Source organism: Triticum urartu, chromosome 7A, assembly GCF_056163025.1.
Source record: "Triticum urartu cultivar PI428250 chromosome 7A, HENAU_Tu73, whole genome shotgun sequence".
NCBI classification, from domain to species: Eukaryota; Viridiplantae; Streptophyta; class Magnoliopsida; order Poales; family Poaceae; genus Triticum; species Triticum urartu.
The window spans coordinates 102,220,640-102,242,830 of record NC_141879.1 but is presented as its reverse complement, the minus strand read 5'-3'; the positions used below and the strand labels follow the sequence as shown (position 1 = coordinate 102,242,830).

Here is a 22,191-nt window from a genome sequence, read left to right as displayed (position 1 = left end):
ACTGACTGGTCAAAACATCGGTCTATACCTCAGGGGGGCATTGTAAAATATTCTTTTTCTAATTTTTATTTCATAGGCATGCTTGGCACATGTGGGTCACCATGTTCAAGAAAGTTTGGGTGATTTGGAGGTGCTGGGAAAAATCACATTTGTTCAAAAATTGGCTTAAGTTAGACCAAATGGCCCCTCCGGAATACGGTCATTTTTTCGACCACCTCCAAATAACCTCAACTTTGGCACACATGATCTATTGCACAAACAAAGGTGGGTTTCCAAGGTTTTATATTTGTTTGATTTTTTTTATTAATTTATGATGCCCCTAGACTGTCTGGTCAAAATATCGGTCTATACCTCAGGGGGGCATTGTAAAATAATATTTTTCCAAATTTTCTTTCATAGGCATGATTGGCACATGTGGGTAACCATGTTCAAGAAAGTTTGTGTGATTTGGAGGTGGTGGGAAAAATCACATTTGTTCAAAAACTGGCTTAAGTTAGACCAAATGGCCCCTCCGGAATGCGGCATTCTTTCGAGTACCTCCAAATTACCTCAACTTTGGCACACATGATATATTGCACAAACAAAGGTGGGTTTCCAAGGTTTTATATTTTTTGAATTTTTATTAATTTATAATGCCCTCTAGACTGACTGGTCAAAACATCGCAGCGCACAGCCGTTGGGTGGTGGGAGTTTAGTCCCACCTCGCCAAGCGAGAGAGCGCCGCACTAGTTTATATACTCGGCTGCGACTCCACTCCCAAGCTCCTATCAATTGCAGGCAGTACATTGCCTAACCCTCGTCCCCTCTGCCCCGTGGGGCCTACTAGCAGTAGAGATATTTTGCACCACGGGCCTGCATCCTGGCCCATGCATGGCAGGGTTCCTAGTCGTATGCAGGCCGTGGAGTATGAATTCTCCTGCTCTGGTAGGTGGACACTTTTTTTGGCATATTGCCATGTGTATTGATCTTCAAATCACACACTAAATTATACACATGCTCACTTGCGTTCAATACACACTTTTTTTGCATATATGACAAGTTAATGTTTTGACCTTCAAGTCATCTAATAAATTTTACACATGCTCACGTACATGTAATACACATGGAAATTAATTGGATTTCAACAAAATGAGGCCGTGGTGTATGAATTCTCCTCCCACAAGCATGCCATGGTCATGGTACGCTGTGCAAAAAGTTTGGGATCATTTGGTGGGTCCGGCAAGGAAAACCTCTTTCAAACTTGCCCTCTGGCAGACCCAAATGGTCCGGCTTGTACATGATGCATGTGGGGGCATGCATGAGATTACCCCAACTTTTGGGAGCATGTGGGTCACCATGCTCAAGAAAGTTTATGTGATTTGGAGGTGGTGGGAAAAATCACATTTGTTCAAAAACTGGCTTAAATTAGACCAAATGTCCCCTCCGGAATACGGTCATTTTTTTGACCACCTCCAGATGACCTCAACTTTGGCACACATGATCTATTGCACAAACAAAGGTGGGTTCTAAGTTTTTTTAAATTTTTTATTATTTTATAATGCCCTCTAGACTGACTGGTCAAAACATCGGTTATACCTCAGGGGGTATTGTAAAATATTCTTTTTCAAAATTTTCTTTCATAGGCATGATTGGCACATGTGGGTCACCATGTTCAAGAAAGTTTGGGTGATTTGGAGGTGGTGGGAAAAATCACATTTGTTCAAAAATTGGCTTAAGTTAGACCAAATGGCCCCTCCGGAATACGGTCATTTTTTTGACCACCTCCAAATAACCTCAACTTTGGCACACATGATCTATTGCACAAACAAAGGTGGGTTTCCAAGGTTTTATATTTGTTTGATTTTTTTTATTAATTTATAATGCCCTCTAGACTGTCTGGTCAAAATATCGGTCTATACCTCAGGGGGGCATTGTAAAATAATATTTTTCCAAATTTTCTTTCATAGGCATGATTGGCACATGTGGGTAACCATGTTCAAGAAAGTTTGTGTGATTTGGAGGTGGTGGGAAAAATCACATTTGTTCAAAAACTGGCTTAAGTTAGACCAAATGGCCCCTCCGGAATGCGGCATTCTTTCGAGCACCTCCAAATTACCTCAACTTTGGCACACATGATATATTGCACAAACAAAGGTGGTATTCCAAGGTTTTATACTTTTTGAATTTTTATTAATTTATAATGCCCTCTAGACTGACTGGTCAAAACATCGGTCTATACCTCAGGGGGGCATTGTAAAATATTCTTTTTCCAAATTTTCTTTCATAGGCATGATTGGCACATGTGGGTCACCATGTTCAAGAAAGTCTGTGTGATTTGGAGGTGGTGGGAAAAATCACATTTGTTCAAAAACTGGCTTAAGTGACCAAATGGCCCCTCCGGAATACACGGTTATGTTTTCTACCACCTCCAAATGACCTCAACTTTGGCACACATGATCTATTGCACAAACAAAGGTGGGTTTCTAAGGTTTTATATCTTTTTGAATTTTTTATTATTTTATAATGCCCTCTAGACTGACTGGTCAAAACATCGGTCTATACCTCAGGGGGCATTGTAAAATATTCTTTTTCCAAATTTTCTTTCATAGGCATGATTGGCACATGTGGGTCACCATGTTCAAGAAAGTTTGGGTGATTTGGAGGTGGTGGGAAAAATCACATTTGTTCAAAAACTGGCTTAAGTAGATCTTATAAGTAGGGTAATATAACTTTATTACAAAATAAAGTAGATCTTATTTCAAATTCCTTTTTTTGCACACATTATTTTTAACTAGTATTACATTACTCTTCTAAATTTACATTTAATTCCTTCACACTTTGATGATGGAATATTTGCTCTCTAATTGCAACATAGGTTCAAATGATGGAACATTTGATCTTTTTGCTTATTCAAATTATGCGTTGATAGAATGTGTGAGGATGAACAATTATTAGTAACTTTACTAAACCCCATGTACTATAATTCATGACAGCCATTTTGGAACATTGCCACATTCAATATTTGGTATAATTGGCACATGGGCACAACATGTTGCACTTGTCCACATCATAGACAAGTGTTGCAGCATGTCTGAAGCAACACTGAAGCGCCATTTGTAATCATTGCACCATCGAAACAACAACTAAACATGAAGCAAGCATTCACCACCAATAAAGTTAAGGCCACACATATATAGATAGCATTCTAGGTTACCATCACAGGTAGCAGGCAGTTCACAACAGATCCAGTTCAGACACACAATACATTACATTAATATAGCTAGTTTCCAAGCAGTTCAGACCCAGATGCAGCTTTCCAAAAGTAAAATATCATCAAATATACTGATGATGAGTACGACTTCTAGCTTCCGATGATCAGCATGATGTACGACTAGAGGTTAGGGTTTCTCAGGACCTTCAGGAGGGCAGAATGCTGAGCCCTGATCTTGTACTCATCACTGGAGATCGATGTAGCCCGACAATGTTCCATCAGATGCTCCAATAACCCAGACCTGGGCTTGGGCCTGCTGCAGTAGGGGCAGCGGTACTTTTCATTCCTCCAGTTGTAGTACATACCAGGTCCTTGGGCCCTGATCTTCAACACCTCCTTCTCTTCAAAGGACTCGACGTTCCCCTCAACCACATCATCTCCAGATTCATACTGCACACATTAATGACTGACATTAATACATTATGCATTCAAAAATACATAATACTAACTCAATGCAGAAATAACATTTCAACTAGGCCTTACCTCGTACGGCTCATCTTCATTAGAGTCATATGGGTAGAACCCAGTCTTGTCCCACTTCCTCTTGTTGCCCACAAGATCCTCCTCCTGCTGCTATATTGTCAAACAAGCACATCAATTACAATGAATTGAATTGCAGTTCACAGAATGTCATTACAAACAAAATTGTGAATGTGAACCACATTGGTATGTTGCAAGTGACCAAATGCTTTCCTTATAAATACAAAATCTAAGCATCAATCAACAGACAAATGATGTCCTTCATAAATGCTAATGAAAATGCAAGCTGGATTCTTGACATTCCCTGGATTAACCCAACACTTTTCTTTTGAGAGAATCCCCCCACACTACTTAATGGAAACATATAGTATATTTTGTTGCTAGGATCCTGCCTTGGAATGTTTACTTCACACTTTACATATAGTATATACTAATTACAGAAGCCAACTACAAATTTTAATATGCACAAATTACTGTTTTTGGGATAATGCAGCAAAGCTCCTACACATATTAACATAATGCAGTAGTTAATTAGGTACAACTTCAACTATAAATGCATACATCTCCAACAAACATCTAAAATTTCATTACTTACCTAAACAACAACAAATTATACTATAGATGAATCTTGTATCATCTAAATCAATTCATTGGCACATCTTAATTAATGCATTCCAAATCAAATATGTTTCCATCCAGTATCATTGAACCACAGACCAAATCAAATAATCATAAATGTCAGCAGCATTGAACTACAGATCTAATAATCATATGACATCTATCTGACCTTAAATTCCCCCTTAAATAAGGTATTCAACTTCATACTAATTAAAATCTAACAAGCAAAAATTCAACTACTAATCTAATAAGCATCTGAAAAAACCCCAAGATGCTTTTATCTCTGAAGCAACAGCATTGCAGAGGATGTTCAATGCTGTCAATATCTCTGAAGCAACGACAAAATTCCACTACTAACCCAAACTAAATAAGCATAGACTTCCCCTTCCCCTCGACCACGCTTCCCCTCTCCTTCAGAAGCCCCAATCCAGCACAAAAAAAATCCAGCCCTTGAGAATCTCTTTTTGATTAACATGACAATACCCAGTACATGAGCACATCCTTCACTATATTTAGAACCAAACTAATGCACCATCTAATCACCTCACGTAGACAATTTCCAAAAACACAAGGCCATGCACAACCCATCTCATAGCCTCTGCCTGACAGGCATCAATCAAGCAGCAAATAACTGCAACTATGACAACATGCATCAATCAAGCATCTAAGAATTGCAACTATGACAGCCATAATCCCTAAAAGTAAGCATCCATTTAAATAATCATCAAGCCAAAGAACTAAAGCAGGCACCAACCCAAACCAATAGAGAAGTATATATTTGACTAATCCATCGTCTAATCCTCAAGCCAAACACCTAAAGAATTGCAAAAATTCCACTACTAATCTAATAAGCGTCTGAAAAAACCCCATCCCTCAATCCGGCTACTTCTAACCTAATCTAATAATCATATGTGGTCCACCATTCTTGCACGAATCAAATACAGAAAAACCCTAATGCAGAGAAAACCCTACCTCCAACAAATCTAACCAAACAAAGTTCTAGCCACAAACCCTACAATCTAAAAACTACAAACTAAAAGTGATAAGCAGATACCCTCTACGCCGCCTCCTCCTCGCCGGGCCGGCCTCCACCTTCTCCACCTCGTGCGCCTCGCCAGAGCCCGCCCCCACCTTCTGCGCCTCGCCAGAGCCCGTCTCCACCTTCTGCGCCTCGCCGGAGTTCGCCAGAGCGGGCGCATCTGGCTGGTCCGCGCCGCTGCGGCCCGCCCCCGCCTTCTCCAGATCTCCGGCGGAGGGAGCACCGCGCTGGACGCCGGCACGCCCCCTCACAAAGGTGCCCACAGCGACCTGCCGCGCCTGCTCCACCAGATCTGCGCCCCAATCGAGGCGCTCGCCTCCTGCGTCCGCCATGGCGATGGAGAGGATGCGGTGAGGGAGACGAGGAGGTTGGAGAGGAGAGGGAGTGGGGAGTGGAGAGAGGGAGACGATGCGGCGGGGGGAAATGGTGGGCGATGCGGCCGGAGGTGGTTGCCGTCCATATTTATATGATGGGACAGTTTTGGCAACTACCCGTGACACGTGCTGCCCCACGCGCGGGCGGCTTCACGCGTGCACGAAAGGCCGCCGTATACAAACAAATACGTATATGGACGGGCATACGTATACGGCCGGGCATACGATCTAACCGGGCCCGTACGGGCCTCCCAGGGCTCCTCGACGGCTATACGCGGGGGCAACAAAGACGACCATGCCCCTCGTTATGAACCGTTTTTGGTTCATCCTGGCCGTCGATGTGTTTTTCCACCCCGTGTTCAGCCCAGGGGGGGAGCACCGGAGCAGAAACGCCCACACCATCCTTTCTGAAAGTGCTAGTGGCTACAGTGTGACATTATTTTGGCAATAGCAAATTGTAGCATGGTAAACTTTAAAGCTTTATACACAAATAAAAACATATTTACCCTGGCATGATCAAAGGTGTACAACAACATTAGTATTTTCAGTGCCTATGCAGAACTGCCACTATCTGGATTCTAAATCTAAAGTAACAAGGCTCCAACATGCAAGATTGGCATGACATCCATCTTTAGCAGTCCATAGAGACTAACTAAAACATTAGAAGAACTACTGTTTAACATTCTATTGCTCATTAAGCTACTTCTGTTTCTGAAGCTCGTCTAAAGTTACATAACTAAGATATAGATTTAGACATGCGAACATTTAGCCATACATGCATCAAGGACTAGTAAAAACTGAATTACCAAATTTAGATTACATATTCACACTGTGGTACTTAAAATTTCATGATGATATCCTTCGCCGCTTTTAGTTCAGCGGGTAGGAATCTAGCAATCAGCTCCTTGATGACTGACGGGCAACTGCTCTTGAGATGCTCATAACCATCCTTGCCACCATAGCCTCAAAATTGGAAGGAGAGGCAAGGAACTCAAAGCAAGCTTCCTTTAGTCCACGGCAACTATGTTGTTCAGCTAAAGCTAAGCTAGTGGCCACGGTGTCGGAGTCAATGTGGTTGCACAACTTGTCCTCGCATATCAGTTTCAACCTCTCGACAGCGTACCTGTCAGCCGCAACGAGTAAATGGCCAGCCATCGCCATGTCTTCACGGGTGATCTGAGGCATTGAGTCGTCCGTGTATATGAAATGCAGCAATGACTTGAACACGTCGCTCTCCATATCGCCGATCTCAACCGGATCACCGGCATTCTCCATCATGGAGCCGAAGAGCTCCGCCTTGAAGACGGAGGACCGAGCAGCGAGCACGGACCTATGCGCTGAAAATTTCTGCCCGCCGACGTGAAAGGTGACGTCTGCTCCATCCATGCTCTCGAGGAGACCGCCGAGGTCCCGGCACATGTTGCTCGGAGGAACCACTACAAACTGTCGTTTAAGCTTTGTAATTTGCTCGCAACGGATCTCCTTCAAGACGGTGACATCGCATCTGATGGTGAAACAATCGTCTATGAGATGCGGCGACCCCTCCAGATCCGCCTTGCTGATAAATTTGCTGTAGCCCCAGGTGGAATCTTTTGGCGTGAAGGTCTGTACGGACTTGTAGGCACGGCTGAGAGAAGGCACTGGCACCCCGGCCTTGTCGAGCACACTGAACTTGCATCTCACCTTGACATGCTTATTGGCACCCTCAGAATCAAGAACTAGGTAAATAGACACGAAATCGGCATCATCGTTTGGGCAATAACGCACGGTCCAAACATGGCCTCCAACGCGAAAAGGAGTAGATGTTGCCCACTTGCCGGTCTCGAGCAGCGCCTTGGTTCTCGAGTATCCCGCTATCTTGAGCGTGTATGACATATCCTCGGCGTCAACTACGATTGCACCACCACCAGCAGCAGCAGCAGCAGAAAGATTGCAGTTTCCTGATGCAGTATGATCTGCTCTTGTTGGCGACCCGCGGAAGTAGCAGCGCAGCATAATGCCGCCGCGGGCCGAATCGGAGGGGTGTGGAACTCTGGATGTCGGGGCGACGGCTCGTACGTCTCCTCAAGGAACAACGGCAGTAGCGTGTTATGACCGGAGTACTTGGAAACGAGATGAGTTGACCTAGGAAAAACCCTCCATGATTATAAGACGGTCGGTGACGGGCACACAGTCCGTTGGTGCTCCAGATTCCAATTCCAACTATGTCATGAAGACAGAACCCTATTTGGAGTATAATAATACTCCTTCTGTCCCAAAATTCTTGTTTTAAATTTGTCGAGATACGGATTTATCAAGTCACGTTTTAATATTAGTGCATTCGTATCTAGACTAATGTAAGACAAAAATTTTGAGACGGAGGGAGTAGTATGTAACAAAAAGAAGGCCTATATTTGAGCACCTACAGTAGAAGGCCATTAATTAAAAGGGCTGAAAAGGCATAAAAAGGACTAACCGAAGAAGAAAAATGCCCACGTGACTATATTACATCCATTTACTAAAAAAACATGATACATATATAACAAATGAAAATTCCAAAAAATTGTCATTCGAGTTTGACCAAACTATTTCATAATTTGCCATGATATTTTTTTTACAATGGCAAGTTCTACAGCAAAAATGATCTCTAAGAAAGCATAGCAAATCTGCCATGGCAAAAATAAAAAATTAAAAAATTTCCATGGAAAAAATTTATGTTCAGAAAGATGACATGTCAAATTTTACCAGGAAAATAAAATAGAATGCACAAAATACAAACGACGACATGGAACATATGAATTTTAGTTGCCATGTTCTTATGTAGAGTGAACAGTTGAAGCACAAAAGTATGACAAGAAAATTGCCATGGCAGATTCATATAAAAAATTGCCATGGTAATTAATTAAAATTTGCCATATTTTGTACTCCCTCCATTCTAAAATATAGTGCGCCCACGCTTCCCGAGGTCCAACTTTGACCATAAATTTAACCAACGAGACCAACTGCGGCGGGAGAAAAAAATTATATAATTAAAAACTTCTTTCGAATACGAATTCACTGATATAATTTTTGCTCCCGCAATCGGTCTTGGTAGTTAAATTTACGGTCAAAGTTGAAGTACGGGGATAGAGGAAGCACTACATTGTGGAATGGAGGGAGTATAAGAAAAAATGTCATGTACGAAAAAAGTAAAAGCTCAACTTATGAACAAATTTCCCTGGCAAATTCATATCAAAACTTGCCATGCCCAGCCGCCCACCCGGGGAGATGAGGAAAGGGGAGGTTGCGTGGGAGGGTGGAGAAGGGATGGGGCTCGAGGTGACTCCCTCTTCTCTGCAAACGTGATGGGCCACCCTTTGTTTTTCCTAGCCAATACACATCCGACTATCCAGGCCGATCAGGTTGCGGTTTCAGTTACCGGAAAAGTAGGATCGGATCGCACGAGGCGATCAGGAGGTGACGAGGCCCTTGCGCGCCGTCGGTGACACCTCCGGTTCCCCCTCTCTCCATCGGCCGCTCCGGCGGCGGGAGGGAGGGGGAACCTCGGGTCTGTTCGCTAGGTGGGTGTGTGGTAGGGTTAGGGTTGAGGGAGACGCTGCCGAGGCTGTTGCGGTGGTGTCGCGTCGGAATAAGTTTCTTAGGGCTCCGTTCGCGGTCAGGCGAGGCTTTGCCTTCGTCTAGGAGCCAGCGGAGTTGGGGATCCTCGGGTCTCGTCGAGGTCGCGGGCTTTGGTGGCTGGAGGTCCATCGGCACTGGCGGTTGGGTCCTCAGATGGGCGATGGATTCAGGGAGACGAAGACCCTTCTTCTTCCTTGTTGGTATGATTTGCTGCTGCTGTTCTTCTCCTTCCTCTGTGCTGATGCTGGTGGGAGATCCTGCTTTGTCCGGGCGGATGGCCCGGCCGCGGTGCTGGACCGGTCGGATGACTCGAGTTCTCTTCCTTTCGGAAGGGACACTTCTCGCGGTACTCAAAGCCAAAGATGGCGACATCTGTTGCAGGTGTGTTGGATTGATGTCCATGCCCTCTCAGCGCTGGTGTCAAGAAAGGAGGAAGCAGCGTGGCGGCAATTGTACCGTGGTCGAAGATGATGACCTGTTTGCGACTGGTTGCATATGCTTCTGCTGCAGGGGTCTTCTCTCAAGATTCAGAGATGATGACACAGGGCTTCGGAGAACTTTTTGTGTTATGGTTGTCTTAGGGTATTCTAAGTGTTCATGGTCCTTTGTTTTTACGTTTCAGTGTGCTTGTAAGGGTCACCTACTCTGTACTGATTCGTGATTTGAAGAACAATTTCAAAAAAAAAAAAAATACACATCCGACTGCATAAAACAATCGTCTCTTGTGTTGCCGACGTGGACATGCCCAGCCAGCGCCATTGTGGCGACTGTTAATGGGTTTTATGAGTATGACCAATCCTCGGCGTCGATTACGATAGCACCGCCAGCAGCAGCAGAAAGATTGCAGTTTCCTGAGGCGCCCGTACGATCTGCTCTGCTTGCTGGCGACCCGCCGAAGCAGCGGCGCAGCATTATGCCGGCCGGCAGGATGGAGGGGGTCTGGGTGTCGGGGCGGCGGCTGGTGCGCGGAGATTGGAAATTATCGAGCTCGACGTACGGCTCCTCGAGGAACAACGGCGGTAGCTTCGTTACGACTGGAGTACTTGGAAGCGAGATTGACCTACGATCCCCTCCTGCATTATAAGACGGTGACGGGTCAGATTGGTAGTTTGGCACCTGGGACACAGTCCGTTGCAGCTCCTGATTCCAATTCCAACCATGCCATGAAGACGGACCATATTCGGAACCCCTAAGGCCATCTGAAAATGTTATAAAAATATTATAAACCAGGCCGGTGCTAGGCGTAGGTCGGGCGATGCTAGACGATTCGTAAGCCGCCTTCGCGGTCGTCTGATATAAAGCACCGCGTCCGTCCGATCTGTACGTGCACGCTTCCCCCTTGCAAAGCCCGTCGGCCCGTAGCGGTCGCTGCATTGCAATGAAACAAGACGCCCCCACACGCGAATAGATCCCCACCTGTGGCCGCAAATCGCGGGGGCTTCCTCCACCTCTACTTGCCCTGCGATTTTAGCTCGCCGGAGACTACAACGACCCGCGAGCGCCGCCCCTTCTCTCCACCTCCACCCCTCCACCTACTCCACCTCCCGCGATGGCGCACCACATCGCCAGAGACATGGCCTACTCCGCCATGGCTTGGAACTCCGGCGAGGGTTCCTCTGTTCCCCGGCGGACAACTTCAGCTCCGGCGACCGCCCTAGATCCTAGAAGACAAGGTCCCGTGTACAAAGATCCTCCAATTGTTTTCACTCATGCACCCCCTGCAGGATCCGCTTCAAATTCGGTGAGCTTCCCCTTTCTCTGCTGCATTGACATTTCCTATGCTAATGGCTTTGTTGCTTGCCCTTGTTGCTTTGCTCATTGTTCACTGTCATTTAACACAAACTAGTGTGCAGCTGAGGTGATGTTGCTTTGAAACAAAACTAGATGTTGCTTTGATTTCAATTCAGTAAGGAAGAAAAGTTATGTAATGGGAAGGTTGCATTGCTTCAGATTCAAAGGATGTGTAGCTTAACTGAATGTGTGTTAGCTATGCAACACCACTGAATGTTGCTTGCTTTAAGATTCACATGATGTAAGCACACACTGAAAAAATATATTGATTTCTTTAAATTTCAGAGATTACTTGTGCAAAGTTAAAAATTCTGCTGTATGAAAAAAATGCTTGCTGAATAGCAAAAAGCACTAGTAGATTATAGGGCTTGGGTATGTTATAGTGTTGTTGGCCTCTACAATTTCAGCAAGCATAAAACTCTGTAAAAGGATATGTTATTTAAAGCTTGTGCACACTGCAATGAAAAAACTAGTGTTGTTCTTCACTACCACTGATGGTGTTGTTCTACTGTTGTTGCAATGATGTAGCATACCGAAGATGGGGCGGCAAATGAGGAGAGTTTTGTTCAGCAACCTTTCACAAGTCATGGTGGTGGGGATTCAGATGGTGTCCTAGACACTCACGGTGGAATGCATGATGCAGATGAGGATGATGATATTTCATCTCAGCCACTTCTGCCCCATGTTGGCATGGAATTTGACTCAATTGAAGATGCCAAAAAGTTCTATAATGACTACACATTTGGAACGGGCTCTGGCTCACGCATAGCTTCCTCAAAAAACAGTCAGAAGAAAGGTTCACAACAACTTATCAAGAGGGTCTTCCAATGTGTGCATGCTGGCAAACCGGAGACTACATGTGAGACAAGCAGCCACTCGGAAGGAATTGCAGCACGGGGAAGCTCATGAAGCAAGCAGGCTGGGGTTGAAATGGATGTGACAGTCAAGCGTCAGAGGAATCGGATTATGCATTATGATTGCAAAGCTCATATGATTGTTGGCCTCAGGGGCAATAAGTGGGTTGTTACCTACTTTGTTGCACAACATACACACCCTTTGATGCAGCGTGAAGAGATTGTGAGGTTCTACCGCTCACACCGCAAAATTCCAGAAGAAGATTACCAACTACTGATGACAATGCATGATGTAAACTTGTCAACTACAAATTGCATGGGAATGCTTGGAATGGTCCATGGAGGAGACCGGAGGAAACTGCCATATGTGAAGAGGGATGTTTCAAATGCGCCTTCCAAGCTGCGACAAAATCAGTCATTTCAGGACATGGATATGACGGTTGCTTACTTTAAGAGGCGTCAAGCTGAGAATGCTCAATTCTACTACGCAACAGAAGTTGACAAAGAAACAAACGAAGTGACAGCTCTGTTTTGGGTGGATGGAAGGACAAAAGCATTGTACCCAAAGTACAAAGATTGTGTGTTCTTTGACACAACATTTTGCACAAATCGGTACAATCTGCCTTTCGCTCCTATTGTTGGTGTGAACAACCACTTGCAAACCGTGCTGCTAGGTTGTGCCTTGGTGCCAAATGAACAAATAGAAACTTTCAAGTGGGTGTTTCAACATTGGATGATTGCAATGAATAATGAGCACCCGCTGCACCTAATGACTGACCAAGACAAGGCAATGGAAACATCAATAAAAGATGTCTTCCCAAACACAGTGCATAGGTGCTGCAAATGGCACGTCCAGCGAAAAGCAAGGGAAAAGTTGGGTAGGATCCTGAGCATGGATGAAATTTTTGAGCAGGTTTTCTATGGGGTTATCAATGATTCAGAGACGGTAGATGAGTTCGAGGAGAATTGGCAGCATATGCTGCATTGCTTTGACTTGGTTGACAACAGACATCTAAGCAACATGTGGCGTACGCGAGAGACCTGGGCTCCAGCATACTTCCGAAAGAACTTCTTCCCATTTACAAGCACTACAGGGTGGTCTGAGGGTCTCAACTCCTACTTCAAGACATTCGTCAACCCTCAAGACTCTGTCTGGAGATTTGTACAACAATATGAGGTGCTTCAAGAAACAATGTTGGACTGTGAAGACAATCAAGCTTTCATAGGCCACGCAACAACTGCACCACTTTACTCAAGGTATGTGTGTGCTTTTGTAGAGAGAAAAGGTTAGAATAGGGAACTTGAAAAACTCAAAATCATTGACCTTTTCATTGCAACATTCAGGTACAACTTTGAGCGCCAAGCAGTTCACTTCTATACCCGAAACGTGTTTCTCAAGTTTCAAAAAGAGGTCATGGCATCAACAGGCTTCATCATGAACCTGCCCCCTGCTCTTGACAATGCAAGCGTGAGGTTTGAGCTACACTCAAATTACTTTGAGAACCCCCGAATATTTTCAATGAATGTTGTGTTGGCAGAGGAGAAGTTTGAATGCAGCTGCAACTGTTTTGAGATGAATGAGATTATTTGTGCACACATCATAAGGGTAATGGTGCATCTCAATGTCCAAAAAATTCCACAAAGATACATGCTAGAGAGGTGGTCAGAAGCTGCGACAACGGCAATGAGCAGTGGTGGATGTCTCCTAGATTTTGGGCACCTTGCAACCAACACTCTCAAGTATAACGCCTTGTGCAGAAAGTATACATGGTTGGCTTCACAAGCTTGCAACAACGATCTTGCCTACAAAATAATGAATGATGCAGCTCACCAACTTGAGCCCCTCATAGCTGCAGCGAAGCAAGGGGCGCTCCAAGAACAACAGGAAGCAAATCAGCAGCAAGCAACGCAACAGCAACAACAAACCCCCGAGCCAACCACTGTGCCGCAACCTGATGGCGATGCCATGCTTCAGAACCCCGCACGTGTTCCAAAAAAGGGCGTCCGACTGAAAAATCAAAGAGGAGAAAGACTCTGCTTGAGCAAGGGGAAGATGCACATAAGAACAATGCTAAGAAAGATGAAAAGAAGCAAACCAAGCCCAGAGGAAAACCTGGACCAAAGAAGAAAGCGCCTCCTTGCTTGTACTGCAACGAAGAAGGTCACGGTGTCCAAACATGCCAGTACTTGAAGGCTGCAATGGGGGTCAAAAAATGTCCCTACTGTGAAGAGCATGGTCATGCTGTGCAAGAATGTCCCTACCTAAAAGCTGCAATGAAGACAGATGCTAGCATGGCTAGAGCAACAGAGCTTAGGCTGTGATCAACTTCGACCAGAAAAAGAAAAAGAAAACTCTCTTGCTACTACACATTTGTAATATTGGTTACGTAGATTAGTTTCTTGACAAAGAGAATGGTGCAATTTACATTAGAGGACAAAAAGTAGTTATTTCATCATGCATTGAGTTGTGCCCCATATAATGCTCTTCTTTTTCTGAAATTACAATTCCCCCTGTTGCTTATGATATTGTTGCTGGCTCATTGTACTTCCACCATTGTAGCTTTTATTTTGAAAGGTTTCCTTGGTACAACAATGCATGATGTTGTTGCTGGCTACTTAAACATACAAGTACATTGAAGCATCCCGTTTTAAAAACTTTTCCATAAAAAACACACTGGAGAAACTGTAGCAAAAACTTTTGACATGCCCGTTGCCACATAGAAAGGATATTGCATTACATTTCCTTTTGTTTTAGTGAGATTGAAAAGTTATGAAGATGAAGAGAAACAACAACCCAACAATCGCCCCAACCCCACCCTATTGTTGCGATTATTCAACTTCGCACACGATTACATGTGTGAGTACAGTGTATTGACTTTCATTGATGATGTCGAACTTCACTGTAACTACTAAATCCATATAAAAAAAGATGTGTGTGTATATATATATATGATTAATAGAGATACTAGCAGATACACTGTAACTACTTGTGAGAAAAAAGATCTCAAGCCGGGTACAGTCAAAGTATATCAACAATCTTCTTGAAAAGGCAAGTAAAAAACAAATAATCCTTGCATAAGCTGACAAACAATCTTGAATAGGCTTCACAAAAAACAAATCCTTGCATACAGTCACACAATGAAACATTCCTGTGAACTTCATTCAGAGTTGCATTGTGAAAAAAGTTCAGTCGAGCTGGCTAGAAGAACAAGCTCTCAACTACACTCGAGCTAGCTACAAGAACATGCTCCCAACTACACTCGAGCTAGATACAAAAACTCGCGTCAGCAGTACTAGGCCACCGCCGCCACGACTCCTCCTGTTGCAGAAGCTCGAAAACCCCCATCTAATGCTAAAGAAGCAGCTTCAGCTGATGCGCGGGGTCCAACTTGTTGCTTGGGTGTCTCAACAGATCTACTGCAATGTGTTTCCGAAGGTTTGGGATGTAATCCTAGGAAGCAATAAGACAGGAAACAAGTAAAAATTTAGTCATGAAACAGATCCCAATCAAGTTGAGAAGAATTACACAAAAAATATGGTTTGCTATCTAAAGAAAATACCTCGCCAAATGACAACATAACAAGGCCATCTCAATTCTCCACGTATAAAATACTATAGTAGCCACAGTTATAGCTGAAAAAAATAGAAGGTATATAGTTATAAAATGCAAAAGCAGCTTGAGGTGAAAAAAGATAAAAATGTCTCTAAATGCAAAATAAACACATATTCTACTGGGACAAAAATGCTTACTAAGTTTTTTGTTGAGGGTAATCAAGTGGGGTGAATAGCGAGTAAGACTCGAGATTGTGCTTAAAAAGTGGCTCCCTCATTGCAACACTCTTGATGTTTGCGACCTGATCAAACCCAAGAAAACATGGACAAACAAAATGCATAAGTGTGCGGTGTGGAAAAGAAAAAAAAGAAGGAAAAGATTTGTTGCGCCAAACTCCAACAGGAGCATTACCACATTCTTAGTGATCCTGTCCATCTCAAAAAGGTCTTCCGAGTTCCTGATGGAGTCAAAGATATTGAACTCCTTTTGGGTGATGTTAGCAACTACTACTGCCCAATGCTTTTTGTGTACAACCTTGAAGAATAGCTGCAATGCATCAAAACAAAGTAGAACCAGAAAATCCATTTAGAAAAAAATGTAAAAAATAGAAAAAGAATGCAAGATGGAACAAGATAAGAACTTACCAGGTCAGATTTTGAAATGTGATTTTGTAAGCAAGCATTCTTAAATTCTTTTTCGCACACCTTCGGATCAAACACATCTGGCTCAGCACTGAGTTTCAACTGATGGAGAAAATCACAAAACAAAAAAATATTAGAGGGCAGACCACAACTATATGATAAATCAAAAAAGCATTGAAACAACAGATAGAAAAAAAGAGATTTGAACACTAACACTCATCAACACTGAGAAAACAAATTTTTTTGGCTTCTTCTTCTTCACTGACTGATCATAGTTGAATGTCTTCAGGTATAAGGTCATGACCTCATTGTCAATCTCCGCTCTTGGCTTTAGAGATGCATGAAAATTCTCGAGAGATGTATGGAAGCCATCTATTTCAATGAAGTCGGGCCTGTAAAAAGAAAATTTGTGTTGATTTTAGATAAAAACAGCAAGAGATATGCTCACATATCAAACTCTTTCATCTATGGAAACACACAAAAAAAAGATTTCAGGCAAAAATGAGTAATAGAAAAGCATCATCATATGACTCACAGAAGCTCGTTTTTCTTTGGTTTTCTTGTCTTGTATCTGGTCATTACATACTGATGGTGTAAGGCATCACCGTGTGCATCAACCTTAATCTTCTTCATCATTGGCACATTGTCTGGGGAGAGAGCCACCCTTTTCTTCTTTGACTGTTTACCAAGACTGTTGGACTCACCCCTGACCGCAACATTCGCCTCGGTTGTCTCGTGCAAATCCACTACTACTGCACATCATTGCAACAACACAAAAACAGAGAGAAAAATGAGAATGCAAAAAGGAAACACACTGAGAAAACTCTTAGATAAAAAGAGCTTGTGTTCTGAAGCAAGAAAAAACCTTGAGGTCCATCGGAGGAAGCGTTTTTGAATGAGATGGGGGACACATCAAACACAGGCCCCGGAATGGTCGTTTGCCCTAGGGAGCTTTGGAACTGTGTCAAATGTTGCGGTTGGGAGGTTGCTAGGCCTTTCAACTTGAGGAGTGTTGTCAAAGTTTGGCACTAATGGGATTGAATTCTGCACATCAGAGCTAGAAGCATTTGGTGTCTACACATGCTTGACTGGTATGTCTACTTTTTGATTCATGACTCATAGTCTTCGGTCCCCTCCACGAAAAGAGCACAAGATGGGCCATCTTTCCACTCCAATGCAGTTACCATCATTGCTTGCCCCGTGCCCTGGGAAAGAACTGGTGTTTCAACCTTATCAGAAGCTCCTGAAGGATCCATGTTGCAAACATCTTTGGGGGTCACCTTTCCGCCCTGACGTATAACTTCCTCCTGCTCCACACAATCCTTCCCATGAGAATGATTGCTACTCTCACCTTGTTGCAACGCAGCACCCCTAGAACGCTTAGCAACGCTTGTGCTTTGACCCACCCCCTGTTCCGCTTCCACCCCAACCTTCTCACCTAATGCACCGGTCTCCGCTACTTTGGGAGCAGCAACTACACCGCCAGGTTGTGCCTTGTTCTGATCATCAGCACCTGCTTCTTCCCGGGATTCAGGATCTGATAATGGACACTTGGAAGAGTGGATAGCAATGCCTGCTGCAGTGGCTGTTGGGGTGCCAAAAGTCATCGCTCCCGTGCGCTCGACACTGCTTGTTGCAATGACTCTTGGGGCGACAAAACCTTCACTCCTGTGCTCATGGTTTGACACTGCATTGGAGTGCGCTTCCATCAATATGAGACCCAACCGCTTGCAGAAAGTTGACTGCAGGACCTGCCCAAAAGAGATAACAACATTCTTTAACTCTGCCGTATAGAGATTTTTGTGCTTCTCATATATAGGCTTCAAGTGCAAAGGTATCTAGCACAGAAAATAAGAAACAAACAAATGGGGGTAAGCATAAATAAATATGAAAAGAAGATCAAAAGAACAAAAAGAAGCAAAATCATGCACTTAAATTAATTGGTTTTAACAAGGTAGTGCATTTCTACCTCTAACTCTTGGCAGGAAGGGAGCGGCTGCAGCCACTCATCTAGAGAGACGCGAAACTTAGCGCCTAAATCACCCTCAACACTGACTTGAGTGTTGGCTTTGTCAGCTCTATTAGTGATATTTGCCGGATGATGTTGATTCTGACCCTCACATTGCTTGTCCGCCTTTAGTATTGCATATGGCGTTTGAGACAAAGGACGATGCTGCATACAACAATCACCAAAAGAAGAAAGTAAGATTTTTATCACCGAAATAAATCTTTAGAAAAAGGAAGATTGGGTCTGCTCTTACATTGCGCTTTCCAAAATCAACCTTCTCGAGGGTGAGCTTGTTCTTGTCAAAATCTTTAACAAGCTCAAAATCTGCATTGCACACAAAGCAAGCCCTAGGCAGCGAGTAGTTGAACGTATCCTCACTAATCAATGACCGAGGCACATCCAGGAAATCCATGTAAATTAACTACATATATTTTTGAAAAAGAAAACAAATCAGAAGGTTGTATCGTACATATGATTGTTGCGAGCAGAATAAAATAAAATAAAGTAAAGCAAAAATATGAACCAATGAAAACATAGACAAAATGATTTGTGTTTGGCATACCACGAACATAGGTAGACAACCGCCTATCCAGAAGCCACTTGCCCCAGCCTCCCTCTTTAGTTGGTAATTCCTCGCCTCCCTCAACACAGTTGCCAACACATGCTCGTCCCACGCAAACTCATTCAGTTCATCCAAGTCCTTCAAGCTAGCAAGGTAGTCCAACGAGACCATGTTGCCGGTGCCAGGAACTAGCACGAGAGCAAGGCATAAAAGAACCCAAGTCCTCTCTAAAGTAACAACATCATTATCCGATGCTTTCTTGATTACAAAAATGGATTTCTTCATTGGAGCCCTTGTGCCTTCTCGATATATGTCGCGCAGCTCGCAACATTCATTCCTCTTCAGCAGCTCCACTGCCCTTGGTCCGGATGGGACATTAAAAAATTTGTGCACCATGTCTCTAGTGAACAATATAGTCTTCTTTTTATGGCTGACAAAATGGCACATGTCAAATTCGAGGACAAAGAACATTGCTATGCAATTCCAAATAAAGAACATTGCAACAGAGACACACACAAAATGAAATGTGCCAGAGGGTGATTTGAAGGTACCTGAACAAAGAATGCTTAGTGTCAATTCTCATAACTACCCAGTCAATCAGCTCGAGAGGTACAGAAAATGGTCTGATCTTCAACAATGAACCAATACTCGACTTCTCTAGCACTGCCCTCTTGTTAGCATTCAGCTCCTTGTCTGCAACCTCACGCAAACGGCTAGCTGAAAAGTGCGTTGAAAACGACCCATCGGAAGATTCATCATCATCCATTTTTGGATCACTGCAAAAAAAAGAACAAAAAGGAAATGTTCAGAACACCCATTAACAACACTAAAAGCTATAGAGAAGGAATGCATGAAAATCTGAAACTTGTGAAAAAAATCTGAAATATACTTGGTCATTGCATGAAAATGCTGGTTGGTCATTCATTTTAGGAGGCCACATAAAAAATTGCAATGTAGCATCTTCACTAACTTCTGAAAGGGAAAACCTATATAGCTATCACTAACAGATATCAAATAAAAACAAACACAAACAACTACTTCTACAATTTCCATGCAATATGGGTAAAATCCTGGGGTAACATGTACTGCAATGCAACACAACTGCCTCCTGAACAAACACAACAACAGACAAAACTACACTAAAATCTACAACTCACAAGTACTACAAATGCAAAAAACCGCCTAATCATATCTCTACATCATCAGACCTGCTACACACATAAAAACAACAACAACCGTCTACATAAATCCACATGCAGTCAACGACATTGCAGTAGTAGTCGTGAGCACCACCGAAACCTGTCAAAAGAGCAGTAGCACACACACACATATGCCATCACTGATGACCTTCAGCAAGGTGCACTGCAAATATGTGGAAGATTGCAACAAGCTTGAAACAGATGCAGTTGCGAGCACGAGATCCCAGAGAGAGTGTATGGGCTCTGGCAAAACTCCTGCTCCAGGTCCAGAACAAAGACCACTGCGCCTCTCCCAAAAAATAGATGTCTACCGGCGAGCCCGCCCCAAAAACTCCGGCAAGCCAGCGATCCGCCTCCCCTAAAATAGATCGTCTGGGACGTCGAACCTACAAGATTTCTACTATGAATTTCTACTGCGGCCACTTCTGGATTATTTTGGAGAAGGATCGGAGGTACCTGTCCTGCAGATTGTCGACGTCCATGTCCTCAGCCGCCTCCTCGCGGACCTCCTCGCGCGCCTCCCCTCGTCGACCTCACGTCAGCTTCGCCACCCCGGGAGCTGGACGCCGCGACGACCGTCGCATTGGAGATTTGGAGCAAGCTTGGGGGAGAGGAACGAACAGAAAAGGGGAAAATGTTGCAATGTGGGTAGGGGTGAGGGAAGGGGGTGCGGGTGAGACAACCCGACCCGATAGACGCGTCCTTGTCAGCTCGCGTCGTGCGCTACACCAGGACCGTCAGATCTCTCGCGATTGGACGGTGCGCGAGGAGATTTACGCGAGCGAGAAATCAGTCGGTTGGAAGGAAGCGTTTTCCCTTTTTCAGTAGTTTTCTCTCTCGGAAACCATAATATTTTTCCCAAATGATAACACTGCTACACGTGTGGCACACGAACACATGATAATTCCGGACATTTTTATAACAAATTTAGTGGCATGAGGAATACAACTTTAGTTGTCAAGTATGGTGACTTTTCTTTTCGGATGGCAAGTTCTAATTTTTGGGGGTTTGTTTTTTCCTTTTTAGATGACGACTTTAGTGTAAAAAATGCCAGAGCCGGACTGCTTCATGTCATATGTGTTACACTTATCGATTTGGTATTTCTAATAGTATTCTAATAAAATTTAATCAATTTGAAGATTGTGGGGGATCTAGGATCCTGAAATTGGGGGTTTTGCCATTGCCTTTACCGTCCTTCTCCGCCAATTCTCGGCTATGCGGGCATGGAGGGATTCCCCCAACTACGCCTCACGGACTACCGAAGCCTCCTCCACATCGCGTGCTGTCGTGGCCGCCTGCGCCGCGAGGGTTGCAGCAGCCGGCTCCGCTTGAAGCCGCGTTGAAGCCTCACGTGGCGGGCACGCCGCGCCTCCTTTTTCAGATCCGCGTCAGGCCATGGAGGCGCAAATGTCCGTTTTGGCGCATGAAGTTGCAGGGACGAGGTGCCACCTAAAAGGTTATGGCGGCATGGCGGGGTTGTGCCATGCGGCCTTCGTGACTGCTACCGGCAATGCGCGGCGAGACCATTCGGCCTAGGATCTACCGGCGCCGGATTCGGCTGCTAGTTGGGCAATGGACTCCCGTTGGCTAGCTGAAGCCCGTGGGAGGATGCATGATGATGACATGTACCTAGGATAGGGTCATAGGCCTGACCTAGACATCTTACCCAAGGATACTACCCTAGAGTCAAAGACATTCAAAGTACAACCAAAGATACTGACTGAAATCACCTTGGAGTCCAATCCACTCGACCAAATAAACCACTCGGATATCCCAATTCCACTCGACTAAGATAGAGTCATTTGACCATACGAAGAATCACTCGGAATACAGAAGATCTGAAGCCACCCAGGATGGCAACAATGAAGCATTCATTCTGCAGTCTTAAAGGACATTTATAGTCCTTTATAGCTAGCATTACCCGTAACGCCTTGTCTTAACGAACATTGAACCCTGTGTAACTGAGGGCCGAAGGGGTCCGGCGCACTCTATATAAGACACCCATCCCCTCTGGCACAAGGGTTCACACCCCCTGTAACTTTCATGCATAATCTAGTCAACCAAGCCTTCGGGCACCGAGACGTAGGGCTATTACTTCCTCCGAGAAGGGCCTGAACTCGTAAATCTTGCGTGCAAAACCTCACCGTAGTTAGGATCTTGCCTCCTCTTATGTACCCCCTATTCCTACTGTCAGACTTGCTCCCACGACAGTTGGCGCCCACCAT

The 22,191-nt window shown here is 44.2% G+C and overlaps 2 protein-coding genes and 2 pseudogenes across 2 annotated transcripts; 1 reads left to right on the top strand and 3 right to left on the bottom strand.

Annotated features, from left to right (window-relative positions):
- Window positions 1-6,599: 6,599 nt before the first annotated feature.
- Window positions 6,600-7,756, bottom strand: LOC147958283 (BTB/POZ and MATH domain-containing protein 1-like; annotated as a pseudogene).
- Window positions 7,757-11,779: 4,023 nt separating this feature from the next.
- On the top strand, window positions 11,780-14,194 carry LOC147958282 (protein FAR1-RELATED SEQUENCE 9-like; annotated as a pseudogene).
- Window positions 14,195-15,752: 1,558 nt separating this feature from the next.
- On the bottom strand, window positions 15,753-16,498 carry LOC147958281 (uncharacterized). Its single transcript, XM_087535769.1, has 4 exons — window positions 16,412-16,498; window positions 16,201-16,299; window positions 15,968-16,102; window positions 15,753-15,857 (listed from the first exon to the last, which is right to left on the bottom strand). The coding sequence occupies exons 1-4, from the start codon at window positions 16,496-16,498 to the stop codon at window positions 15,753-15,755; spliced, it is 426 nt and encodes a 141-aa protein (XP_087391895.1).
- An 808-nt stretch (window positions 16,499-17,306) lies between these two features.
- On the bottom strand, window positions 17,307-20,448 carry LOC147958280 (uncharacterized). Its single transcript, XM_087532027.1, has 6 exons — window positions 20,423-20,448; window positions 19,319-19,543; window positions 18,768-19,197; window positions 18,459-18,626; window positions 18,254-18,370; window positions 17,307-17,948 (listed from the first exon to the last, which is right to left on the bottom strand). Exons 1-6 carry the CDS (start codon window positions 20,446-20,448, stop codon window positions 17,307-17,309), a joined length of 1,608 nt encoding a protein of 535 aa, XP_087388153.1.
- Between the last annotated feature and the right edge of the window lie 1,743 nt (window positions 20,449-22,191).

Coding starts and splice junctions, on each gene's coding strand:
- LOC147958281 (XM_087535769.1), bottom strand. CDS start 16,498: ATGACCTTATACCTGAAGACATTCAACTATGATCAGTCAGTGAAGAAG. Junction 16,300..16,411: donor TTTTCTCAGTGTTGATGAGT/GTTAGTGTTCAA, acceptor TTTCTCCATCAG/TTGAAACTCAGTGCTGAGCC. Junction 15,858..15,967: donor ACAGGATCACTAAGAATGTG/GTAATGCTCCTG, acceptor GGGTTTGATCAG/GTCGCAAACATCAAGAGTGT.
- LOC147958280 (XM_087532027.1), bottom strand. CDS start 20,448: ATGGACGTCGACAATCTGCAGGACAG. Junction 19,544..20,422: donor GTCGACAATCTGCAGGACAG/GTACCTCCGATC, acceptor TTTTTTTTGCAG/TGATCCAAAAATGGATGATG. Junction 17,949..18,253: donor CTGACAAAGCCAACACTCAA/GTCAGTGTTGAG, acceptor TCTTTTGGGCAG/GTCCTGCAGTCAACTTTCTG.